Source organism: Artibeus jamaicensis, unplaced genomic scaffold (assembly GCF_021234435.1).
Source record: "Artibeus jamaicensis isolate MK-2021 breed Jamaican fruit bat unplaced genomic scaffold, CSHL_Jam_final contig_64, whole genome shotgun sequence".
Lineage (NCBI taxonomy): Eukaryota > Metazoa > Chordata > Mammalia > Chiroptera > Phyllostomidae > Artibeus > Artibeus jamaicensis.
In genome coordinates, this window is record NW_026521911.1 from 2695003 (window position 1) to 2708330 (window position 13328).

A 13328-nucleotide genomic window follows, 5' to 3' on the forward strand; every position below is an offset into this window, starting at 1 on the left:
GGTAGTGAGGCAGACAGCTGGAGACCCAATATGAAATGATCGAGCTTGCATAGACACGAGGAGAAAAGAGGCAGAAGGGCAGCAAGCATGTGAATTCACAAGTTATCAAGTACTGGGACAGTTTAATCAGAATTCTGGTCCTAATCCACAGTAACAGAAATCTGAAAAAACATAAAAACATTCTTCTAATCTATAGGCTCAATTCTACACCAGAAGAGAAACTGATGTTATAGAACTGGTTTTTCTACAAGGGATACCGACTTTACTAAATCAGTTACCCACTACCTTACTATAACTACTATGATCACTTTTTCATAAAAAAGGACTACAATAAGTAATGAGTTACAGTAACTAACTTAAGCAGTCTGATACTGTTAGACAAACACAGGTCACTTTACTTTAGGAGATCTTGTGAAAATAATCTTCCTTTGCTTTTGCCTCTGAACAAGCATTCATAGAGAAGCTCACCTATTTCTCTTGCCCACTGCTCTCTTCTTCAACTTGTGATCATTTGACTCCAGAACCTTTGAAGATCTAGCAAGAGTTTTTGACTGGCTCCTTTTTTTAGAAGGGACAACAGCATCATCCTCACTGAAGAAATCACTAATGCTGCTATCAGATTTCTGTGGGGGAAAAATGAACAGAGAGGCTCTAAAAGATAAGTGCTTTGGGGACAGTGGTAATAAAAACATTTATAAGAAACCAAATTCTCTGTACATGTATCATTCTTATCTTTTTAAAAGATTTTATTTATTTTTTTTTAGAGAGGAGAAGGGAAGGAGAAAGAGAGAGAAACATCAATGTGTGGTTGCCTCTTGGGCGCCCCCTACCAAGGACCTGGCCCACAACTGCGGCATTTGACTGGGAATCAAACCAGTAACCCTTTGGTTCGCAGACCGGCACTCAGTCCACAGAGCCACACCAGCCAGGGCCATATATCATTTTTAAAGGGATAACTAACACCTGGGAAATAATCCCACGTTTCTCCTGGTTGTACAAAAAATACACTTGACCCTTGAACAATGTAGGAGTTAAGGGCGCTGATCCCTCTACACAGTCAAAAATCTGCCTATAACTTTTGACTCTCCCAAACCTTAACTACACTTGACTACAGACTCAACTAACTCCAAGTCACAGTTGGGAAACCATGGTTGGGATTGGCAAAACACTGTTTTCAATCTGTGATGGCTGAATCCACAAATGCAAAACCCACAGATACACAGGGCTGAGGATTAACTGAAAAAAATCTGTGTATAGTGGACCTGTGCAGTTCAAAACTGTGCTGTTCAAGAGTAAACTGTAATCTGAACTTCACAACAATAACCTACAAGTTCAGTCCAAAGAAAATATATTCTTTTGCATTCAAATAATAATCACTGTTTACTGACTGCCTGCTATGAATCTGGTACTATGCTAAATGCTGCACATGTATTACTAATACCACATTCCTATAAGGTGTCCTTATCTCAATTTTTTATAAGTGAGAAAAATGAAAGGTGAAAGAGGTTAGAAAGCTTGTTTATGATTCACAGCTATAAGCAGTAAAGGCAGATTTTGATCCCTGAGTTCCAAAGTCTGTATTTTCTACCATCGTTTGAGGTAGAATCACTGGTAAAATGTCACCTAACTAGACGGATGCACAGGCTGCTTTCCTCATCACTCCATACTACTACTGATTCATTCTGCTTTTCCTCTTGCCAAAAGGAACTGTTTATTATTTGTCACAAATTTCCTTAATGGGGGAACCAGTGGCTAAGTCCCTAGTAATTAATTTTTATTTTGAGAAAAGGCAGCCATTACAAGTGACTGATTAGCCCTTTCTACCAAAAAATGCAGCATAGAGAAGACATCTATCTGGGCCCACAAATTATAGCTATTTGACTACACTTACATAGCCAAAAAAAGCTTAATAATATAAACGCAGGAGGCTAATTCAAAGTCATTTTAAGTGTATCACCCATAACTCCTTTTTTCAGCAACTCAGGGTGTATATATAATGTGTTGACTTGTGTGATAACAGCAACACGCAGACTCTAATACCACGCTCAACGCTCACGAGATGGTGTGGTCTAAGTGGGAAAAACACAGGCTTTTTGCCGGATAGACCAGAGTAAGAATTCTACTTTTGCTACTTAATTACTAGTAATTAATGTCTCTAAGCTTTTATTTCATGACATATAAAAATGATAACACTATCTCATGGGGCTAAAAAAGAATGAAATGAAATAACAAATTTAAAACATTTGGTACAATACATTTGATTTTGAATAAATACCAGGTAATGTAAACTCCCTGGCAACAGAGGAAATGTGTAATAAATGTAAGTTCACCTTCCTTTTCATCCTACAGGTAACACAGTATCAGTGAACAGTTTAAGGCAGGGAGTCATGAAACCCTAACAATTCATAATGTCCTTTAAATCCATTCCTCCTTTCCAATTCCACCACTGCCATCGTCATTCAGGCTCTCCCTCTCTCTCACACCTCCAGTAGCCCAATGGCTTCTTATTTGCGTCTGGTTATTCTACCTTGTTGGTCCCTACATCGTTGCCAGATTAACATTCCTAAAACACTATCATGATCATGTCATTTCCTCATCATCTGACATTCACAGGCTTTCACAGACTGGTTGCAATATGATAGCCTGCCTTATGGATGACTTCTCGTTTAGTTAAATTAGTTACCTTGAGTACACAAACTGCTTCCCTAGATAGGTCATATTGCTATTCACATTTCATATCCTTTCTCTCTCTAAACACCATTTTCCAAGTCTCAATTAAAATCCCTAATTCTTTATGATACACTTACCTGACAATCTCATGTACAAGTTCTCCCTGCTTGCTTTGAACACTGGCAGCTCTGTCTCACCACTGAGCTGGTATAAGCTACCTTATATTTCAGTTATCTTTTCTGACCCAGAGCAAAGAAAAATCAAGAGTATGACAGCAGTGTTCACAAATATAAATGATTACTTGTGGAACAGGGATTGAACTTAATATGAATAGACCCTAGGAATTAGCAAACCAGAATGAACAGAGCATATGGCTTGATATAAGTACTCTGAAAATGCTAGAACTGCCTAAAAAGAGAATGCCTTAAGAGTCAGTAGAGGTATTTGCTACCTGTGAGTAGAACTGTTACTGGAATATTTTGAAAATATAGCAGTCAAGGGTGGTTCTGAGGGTACACCTGCATTAACTCTTCCTTAGAAGAAGTCTAAGGAAGCCATATAATACAATAATTAAGATCACAGGCTTTGGACTCAGGTAAACTAGAATCTTGGCTCTGACACTTACTATGTGTCCTTGGACAACATACTCAATCTTACTACACTTATTTCCTCATCTGTAGAATGAGGATAATACTTTCCTTTTCAGATTGTCATTATAATGAAAAATATGGTACGTAAAATAAACAACTTTCTATCTGGCAAGTGGTAATATGCTGGCGCCTATTAATATTACTAATACACTAATTGTAATCTAATTCCTGAAGCTTCAGATTCAATGACTTACAGGTGCTGTGTAAAATAAGTTCTCCAGGAGACTCTGGTCATACTGAGGGTCATTTGACTCACTGCTGTAATACACATCACTCCCAGGAGCTGGAGAATCTGGAGGAGAGCCTAGCCCGTCCCAGTAATGACCTTGGGATAATTCAGCACTGCAGAGATAAGAAAAACAAAGCAAAAGAAGTTTCAGCTAAGCTATTCTCTTTTCAGTGAGAACAGTCTAAAGTTCTAAACATAAAAGAAGGTACGGTAAACAGAAGAATCACATGAAACAGAAGACTATCTGATAAATATTTTCATATTATTGTCCCCTTCCTCCGGGATGCCAACAGCTGGTATTAAAAAAATACTAACACTGATTGTGATTTCATTCATTTACTTAACAATCCTGGGCACCTATTATGTGCCAGGAAAGGCCTTAGGTCCTAAATGATACAGAGATGGCTAAGTTGCTCTACTCTTGTGTTGCTTATGGTTTAGCAGGGAGAAATAAAAGGGAACTAATTAATTCTATTCAATGAGTTAAATGTTAATACATTGTTTTGTGAATAATGGCTAAGTCATAAATATGCTTTCTCCCACTAAGCAAAAATAAGTGTATTTACAGTTAATTATGACAAGGTTAGTTTTTTATAAAATACAAAAGTGAGTAAAACAGACACCCTACTTACAGTTTGTACATTAATAAAGATAAGCATATAAATATGTATATATTTCATTTGCCTATTTCTCCTATAGTAACTAATAAAATAAAAATCTGTTAATGAACCTGTTGAATTCTTAATGAGCATGTTATTCATAATGAAAACAAATTTATTAAATACTTAATATGCACCAGACACTGTGCTAAGCATTCTAATTAATTCTTTCAACCTTACTTCCCTTTTAAGCTAGCTGCTATATTTGTTCCCCTCCTTTGATTTCTCAAGAATATTTTACATAATAACTACCTTCAAATTACATCATATTCTTATAGTTCTTGCAACTAATAGATGTTAGATGTTCGTTGACTAATAGATGTCAATAAATGTTCCTTTCCTTTATCTACAACAGGGTTTCTCTCCATCTTGGAACTACTGACATGCTGGGTTAGATAACTCTTTGTCATTGGGAGCATCTGTATGTTTTGGATCCCTAGACTCTACTGGCCAGATACCAATAGCATTTCCCCAGTTTTGACAATCCCAAATGTCTCCAGACATTACCAAATATCCCATGGGAAGTACAGGAGAACTGTCTCACGTTGGGAACCATTGGTCTATAGTAATCTCTTTCTCAAAGGTCAGAACAACTTCCTAGCTGCCAAAACCCAACTAAGAACTTCCCAATCTACACAGCTTCTCCACACTGCTGTGCACTGCTCCTTTTTGAAGCTCTACTTCTTGGTATCCTATACAACTCTCAGTTGCCACTTATAGTCCCCTCCACACAAATACAGTTGCTTGGTTCCCTCCCCCCCCAAGATTCTTTACCAAGATCTCCAATGTTCAGTATATAGTCCTCCACCTTTTATGGTTTTTTTTTTCAAATTAACATTTCTTTGAATTTACTCTACTACCTATGGCATATTAAAAGGCATGCCATTTTTCTCCAAGCAATATTTGGGACATACTTGTACCAGAAACTAGGTGAGGTTAGAGCTATTCTGCACAGGCTAGAGGCCTGGGATTCTTAGAAGGACAGGAGACAAAAAAGTAAAGAGAAAAGGAGAGTGGAGTGGGGCTGGAATTGGACTGAGACAAGCACACTCCCAGCAATTCCCTCTTCTTCTTAAATATTTTTAAATCAAACATTAAAAAAACAGGATTACAAGAAAAAAATAAATAGTAGCAGCCTGCCTCCTCACTTTCAACTCACTCAAATACTTCTTTTGGTATTTACCTTTATATTGCTGAGTAACACATACATATGACTATTTTCTGATTCTTCACTTTTCTAAACGACTTATGGACTTCCTGTTATGGAAAATTAAGAATCCACTCTCTTATACCACTACTTTTGGACAGATTTCCTTTTCAACCATCTTCACAATTTAATTATAATTTTTGGCAGTTAATCTTCAGGCTTAATATTATGTCAGAGCCAAGTATAATTTTTCACACTTTCTTGACTTCTAGTTTCCCTTGTTTTAATAACTGCCTTAATTTTCATCTACTTAGTTTTCCATGTGCCTATTACTATTTCATTACTGAACTTTCTAAGAGAACTGAAAATTTCCTCTCAATTTGGTCAAACACAGGAGGAATGAGTCTTTATCTACATACGCCCTCCTCACTAGGAAACAGAAATATTCCTAATTAAGCCCTGTCCAGCTCCCACAGGGAGTGTTTATTCTCTAATGTGTCACATATCTTAAACCTCCTTTTCTCTTTTTGTGCTATATCTCTTACTTCTTGGACTCCATACCACATGCTCTCTTCCTTTATTCTCCTGTGGTAAAAGTATCCTCTCTGTTTTCCCAAGGAATAGTGCAAGAGAAGTAAACTGTTGAGACCCTGGAGGCATGAAAACATTTTCACTTTACCCTCATACTTGACTGATAGTTTGACTGAGGATAAAATTTGATGTTGAAAATTCAGAATTTTTAGAATTCTGTAAGTACTTCTCCATTGTCTTCCATGGAGCTGGTAGAAGTCTTGTTTGTTACTAGCTTTACTGAGGTATAACTGACAAGTGTACTTATAAAATATTAAAAGTGTACAATGTGATGATTTGATACACATATAAATTGTGAAAGAATTCTTCCCATTGAATTAATGAAAACGTCTATCACCTCACATATTTGCTTTTTGTGTGGGAGGAGTGAGAACATTTAAGTTCTATTCTCTTAGTAAATTTCAAGTATACAATAACAGTGTTATCAACTAGTTACCTAGTCACCATATTATACATTAGATCCTCAGACCTTTTTCAACTTAGAGCTGAAAGTTGTGCCCCTTTTCAATCTGTCCCCATTTCTCCTGCTCTCCAGAAACCATTTTTCTAATCTGTTTCTATGAATTTGACTGTCTGGTCTATTCTGCTTGTTGGCTCATGAGATTCCACATGTGAAATCATATGGTACTCATCTTTCTCTGACTGGCTTACTTCACTTAGCATAATGCTCTCCAGGTTCATCCACACTATCGGAAAAGTTAAGATTTCCTTCTTTTTTTTTTTTGGTCCTAAAAGGTTAAATGATTTTTATTTTTTCTTTTATATATTTATTTATTTTTTATTATGCCATTACATTTGTTCTATTTCCCCACTCCGTTCCCCTCCACCCTGCACACCCCTCCCACACCATTCCCCCCTTTAGTTTATGACCATGTGTCTCAAGTTCTTTAGATTCTATATTTCCCATACTATTCTTACCCTTCCCCCTATTTTCTATCTACCGTCTATGCTACTTATTTTCTGTACCTTCTCCCTTCTCCTTTTCCCACTCCCCTGTTGCTAATCCTCCATGTGATCTTCATTTCTATGGTTCACTCCTGATCTAGCTGTCCTCTTAATTTGCTTTTGTTTTAGGTGTGGTTGTTGATAACTGTGAGTTTGCTGTCCTTTCACTGTTCATCTTTTTTATCTTCTTTTTTTTTAGATAAGTCCCTTTAACATTTCATATAATAAGGGCTTGGTGATGATGAACTCCTTGAATTTGGTCTTATCTGAGAAGCACTTTATCTACCCTTCCATTCTAAATGAAAACTTTGCTGGATAGAGCAATCTTGGTTGTAGGTCTTTGGTTTTCATGACTTGGAATACCTCTTTCCAGCCCTTTCTTGCCTGTAAGGTGACAGTCTGATGAGCTGACAGTCTGATGGGAACTCCTTTGTAGGTGACTGTCCCCTTAGCTCTTGCTGCTTCTAGGATTCTCTCCTTCATTTGAATCTTGGCTAATATAATTATGATGTGTCTTGGTGTGTTCCTTCTTGGGTCCAACTTCTTTGGGACTCTCTGAGCTTCCTGGATTTCCTGGAAGTCTATTTCCTTTGCCAGATTGGGGAAATTCTCCTTTATTATTTGTTCAAATAAGTTTTCCACTCGTGACTGTTCCTCTTCCCCTTCTGGTACTCCTATAATTCGAATGTTGGAACCTTGAAAGATGTCCTGGAGGTTCCTAATCCTCTCCTCATTTTTTTGAATTCTTGTTTCTTCATTCTTTTCTGTTTGGTCATTTTTTCCTTCCTTCTGGTCAACCAACTATTGGTTGCCTGTGCAATTCCCTTCATTTCAATTAGTTTAGCCTTCATATGTTCCTCTAATTTGTGACTAAAATCAACCAGTTCTGTGAGCATCCTGATCACCAGTGTTTTGAACTGTGCATCTGAAAGTTTGGCTATTTCTTCATCGCTTAGATTTATCGGCTCTGGGGCTCCAAGTTGTTCTTGAGACATGTTTTTATTTGTTTGTGCCTATTACGTATGAGGAGCAGAGCCATAGTTGTTTACCAGGGCAGGGCCACCCAGGTCGCTGGTTTGTGATGCTGTATGTGGGGGGGGGGTCAGAGAGGGGGCAATGGCGGTCCTCTCCGCTCGCCCAATCCGTCCCACTGCTCGCCCCTGCCTGTTAATCTGAACGGAAATGTGCGAGCCTGCCGCCCTGCGCCAGGTGGTCTCAATGCTCGCAAATGCTCGACAGACTGCAGACAGCCAACCACGCCTCTTCCCTGTGTCCGCCCGTAGCTAGCCTGCACCTGGGATCCATGCCTTCGGCTGCTTGCGTACCACCCCGATTGGAGATCTTTTTTGCCAACCCACTCCGCTGCTGGCTTCGCCCCTCCTACCGGTTTAGCTGAGCATTTCGTTGTTTTTGGACTTCGTACTGTCGATTTTCTGTGTGGTTTGGTTGCGTTTATTGTTAAAACTGTTGTTTTTAGATTTGGTTGTGTGAGGACGCATGGTGTTTCCACCCATGCCTCCATTTTGGCAGAAGTCCTGATTTCCTTCTTTTTTTTACAGTAGTCCATTGTGTAAGTGTATCACTGGTGATGAACACTTGGGACTGCTTCTAAAGCTTGGCTATTATAAATAACACTGCAATGAATATAGAAGTGTATATATTCTTTTGAATGTGTTTTGGGTTTCTTCAGATACATTTCCAGAAGTAGAATGGCTGGGTCGTAAGCAGTTCCATTTTTAATTTTTTGAGGTAACTTCATACTGCTTTCCACAGTGGCTGTACAAATCTGCATTCCCACCAACAGTGCACAAGTGTTCCCTTTTTTCCACATCCTCATCAACAATACCCGTTGTTTGTTGATTTATTGATAGCTATTTTACATTTTTTTAATTTTTAAAAAGTATTTTCTTTTTTTAAAATTTTTCTTGGGGGGGAAGGGAAGGAGAAAGGGAGAGAAACATCAATGTGTGGTTGCCCCTCACATGGTCTCCACTGGGGAGCCAGCCTGCAACCCAGACATATGCACTGACTGGGAATCGAACCTCGACCCTTTGGTGCACAGCCTGTGCTCAATCCACTGACCTATACCAGCCAGGGCTATTTTACATTTTTTAAAAAGATTTTATTTTTAGAAAGAGGGGAAGGAGGGAGAAAAAGAAGGAGAGAAACATCAGTGTGTGAAAGAAACACCAATCAGTTGCCTCTGGAATGCATCCCAACTGGGGACAGGCTTGCAACCCAGGTATGTGCCCTAACTGGGAATTGAATTGGTGACCTTTGGCTTTGCAGGGGGATGCTCAACTTTCTGAGTTATCCCATCAGGGCTAATGATAGCCATTCTGACAGGTGTGAAGTGATATCTCATTTGTGGTTTTAATTCTCTGATCATTACCGACATTGAGAATCTTTCCATATGCCTAAGGGCATTCTGTATGTCCTCTCTGGAGAAGTGTCTATTCAGGTCATCTGCCCATTTTATAATCAGATTGGGTTTTTTTTGTGTTGAGTTTTGTAAGTTCTTTATACATTTTGGATATTAACCCCTTATTACATGTATCATTAGTGAATGTTTTCCCATTCAATGGGCTGTCTTTTCATTTTGTTGCAAAAACTTTTTAGTTTAATGTAGCCCCATTTGTTTATTTTTTCTTTGGTTTACCTTGTCTGAGGAAACATATCACAAAAGATACTGCTACATGATATGTCCAAGACTTTACTGCCTATGTTTTCCTCTGGGATTTTTATAATTCCAAGTGTAACAAATTTTAAGTTTTTTAATCCATTTTTTAGTTTAACCCTATAGATGGTGTAAGGTGGTCTAGTTTCCTTTTTTTGTGTTTATCTGTTCACTTTTCCCAACACCATTTATTAAATAGACTATCTTTACTCCATTGTATATTCTTACTTCTTTTGTCAAATATTAATGATCATAAAGTTGTGGGTTTATTTCTTGGCTCTCTATTTGGTTCCATTGATCTATACGTCTGTGTTTATGCCAGCATCATACTGTTTTAATTACTATGGCTTTGTGCTATAGTCTGACATCAGGGAGTATGATTCTTCCATCTTTTTTCTTTGTTCCCAAGATTGCTGTGGCTATTTGGGGTCTTTTATGGTCCTATATAAATTTTTGAAATATTTGTTTTAGTTCTGTGAAGTATGTCATTGGTATCTTGATAAGAGGTGTTGAATCTATAGATTGCTTTGGGTAGTATGGACATTTTAATGATGTTAATTCTTCTTCTCCATGATCATGGTATATGCCTCCAATTATTTTTATCTTCAGTGTCTTACAATTTTCTGAGTACGGTCTTTTACATCCTTGGTTAAATTTATTCATAAGTATTTTGTATTTTCCATGCAACTATAAATGGTATTGTTTTCTTAATTTCCCTTTTTGCTAGTTTGAACTGGCAACCCTTTGGTTTGCAGGCCAGAACTCAATCCACTGAGCCATACTGGTCAGGGCAATTAAAGATTTACAAGTATTTTCTCCCATTCTGTGGTCTCTTTACTTTCTGTGGTTGTCTTTTTACGTTCTAATATTATTTTTTGAAGTACATTTTAAATTTTAATTTAATCTAACTTACCCTATTTTTTGTTGTAGCTTATGTTTTCAGTATTATACCTAACAACTCTCTCCCAAATCCAAGGCCATAAAGGTTACCTGTATGCTTTCTTCTGAAAGTTTTATAGTTTTAGCTCTTCTATTTAGCTATTTGATCTATTTTGAGTTAATTTTTGTACATGATTTGAGGTAAGGGTCCAATTTCATTTTTTTTATGTGTGGCCAGCCAGCAGCCTTAGCACCATTTGTTGAAAAAAACTATTCAGTGAATGATCCTGATACCCTTGTTGAAATCAGCTGACTGCAGATACATGGGTTTATTTTTAGACTGTTCCATTGATTTATATGTCTGTTCTTATGCCAGTACCAAATTGACTTGTTTACTGTTGCTTTGTAGAAAGTTTAAAAATAGGGGAATGTGAATCTTCCTCCTTTTTATTTCCTCAAGATTGTTTTGGCTATTCTGGGTTCCTTGCAATTTCATAGGAATTTTAGAAATCAGCTCATGAATTTCTACAAAGAAGTCAGCTGTGATTTCTATAGGATTTGCATTAAATCATAAACATGGGATTTTTCCTCCCAGTTTTAGATCTTTTAAATTTCTTTTAACAATGTTTTATCATTTTCAGAGTTTATGTTTTGTACTTTTGGTAAATTTATTCCTAACTATTTTATTCTTTATCAATGCTACTAGTGTAAATAAACAGTTCCTTAATTTCATTTTGGATATCTATTGCAAGTATATAAAAAAATCAACTGATTTTTGCATATTGATCTTCTACCTGGCAATCCTCCTGAATTAGTTCTAATTGTTTCTTAATGCATTCTTTAGGATTTGCTACATATCAGATCATGTCATCTGTGACTAGAGATAATTTTACTTCTTCTCTTCCAACTGCAACATTATTATTTATTTTATCCTGCCTAATTGTGCAAGCCACATAGGTAATAAGTGGTAGACCCCAAATTATAACTTGTGTCTATGTAAAATCCACAGTCTTTTCTTTATACACTGCTAACACTGGGGTTGAGGATAGAGCTGGGAGATTAAGAATGGAAAGGTGGGCGCTCTCCCTCCAGGGAGCACTCTGTTCCCCCTCTCCCTCTTCTTTCCCCACAGGCAAAATAAAAAATGAAAAAGAATGAAAAGGTGAATAAAAGACCATTCTGTAAGTGAAGCTAAGAAAAAAACGCTAAAGATTATAATTTTATTTAGTGGGTAATGAATAATAATTTTTATTTAGTGTTCAATAATTAAGCGAGGGAATGTCTAGGTTTTTCTAAAAAGGTGTTACTTTATGAAGATAAATCTGGGAACAATGTACACAATGATTTGGAGGAAGAACTTAAAACAAAGAAAGCTAGTTAAAAGTTCTTACCTGCCCAATAGCAGCTGTATGGCTCTGGTATCATCAGGCTTTGTGTCCTGTTTCCAAAATGTACTCTCAGTTGCAGGGAAGAGGTGATCTTCAGCGTGGTCTTTAAATTGATTCTTAGATAAGGCTTTGATTCTAAGGTGTGGAAAAACACTTTCTAAGTGGCTAACATACGAAAAAAATGTAAATCAGAATTAACTGAGCTAAAAGATGGTTCAACAGGGAAAATTTAACATACTTTAGATGTAACTACCCTATACATAAAATATACATAAAACTTCACACTTTACAAAACCCTTTCCTACATTAAAATCTCATTTCATTTTTGTATGACAGAGGAGGGAATATCCCCTCCTCTGGGGATACATACATAAGCATGCTGGTTCAGAGAGAGCAAAGAATTGAGCAATTTGCATGTTTAGTAAGTGCAAGTGCTGGGTCTAAATTTTGAGTGTCTTAATTTCTAGTTTAGGCTTCTTTTCCACCACATTAAGAATTGTTTTCTGAACAGTTTGAAATTATTTAGTCCATAACCTGACAAAAACAGATGTTAACAACTATCAAGAAATAAACTCTTGAGGTTCTGTTTATTCTGTAACTTACTGGGTTGATGCTCTAAGAAAATCTTCCTTCACAGGAGGATGAACTTCATCCAACAACATGCTAGTATCTGGGCTTGATTTCATTGCAGAAACCACCATGGCGTTACGCAATTTATTGCCTTGTTCCAACAGAGCTTAAGAGGGTAAAAACAGAACACAAAAAATCTAAAATCCAGCAGAAATAACTGCAATATTTAGCACCTTTACTTCTATTACAGTGTACCATAATGGTTTACTTGGCTGCCTTCCCCCACTAGCTTGGTAATACCTTGAGGACATTCATTTTGCAACAAATATTTACTGAGGTTCTAATATGTTAACTGTTTTAGTTGCTGGTATTACAGCAGTGAATGAAGTCTGTCTTTTGAAGAAACTGATGTTCCAACTGGTGTTTGTACATAATAAGGTTGGAAACGTGTACATATATTATTTTTGTATTCAGATACCTTATTGTATTCTTAGTATTTTTAACAGTTTTAATGTCATTATTATCCAAGAAACACAACTATACCAGCTAAACTTTTAGGATCCGTAGTGATAACCTATTCTAGATTTGTACTTTTATAAAAAAAAGAATGTCAAAAAAATTCCATGACTTTTTAAAGATCATACCGTGGATTAATAGAAAAGTCAGGAGGAAGTCTTCAGACTTTAAGATAGGTAAAATTTACCCCATCCTTAAACAACAATAACAATAATTATAGCAGATAACATTTACTGAACTCTTACCATATGCTGGGAGCTACTCTAAGTATATTATACATATTAACTCATTTAATCCTCCTAACAATCCTAAGATAGGTAGTACTATTTTCTTTATTTTCCAAGTGCAAAATAATGAGGCACAGATAAGCAATCTGCCTGTTATGCATTCAGTAGATGATTTTTAAC

At 36.8% G+C, this 13328-nt stretch overlaps 1 protein-coding gene across 3 annotated transcripts in view; it reads right to left on the reverse strand.

Annotated features, from left to right (window-relative positions):
* C2CD3 (C2 domain containing 3 centriole elongation regulator) overlaps window positions 1-13328 on the reverse strand; it is a 124560-nt gene that overhangs the window by 85609 nt on the left and 25623 nt on the right. For all 3 annotated transcript variants that reach the window (XM_037148643.2, XM_037148645.2, XM_037148646.2), the window contains 4 exons: window positions 12439-12571; window positions 11839-11970; window positions 3515-3662; window positions 469-623 (listed from right to left, as the gene is read on the reverse strand). In XM_037148643.2, the coding sequence (XP_037004538.2) occupies window positions 469-623; window positions 3515-3662; window positions 11839-11970; window positions 12439-12571 (568 nt within the window). The remainder of the gene's footprint in view (window positions 1-468; window positions 624-3514; window positions 3663-11838; window positions 11971-12438; window positions 12572-13328) is intronic.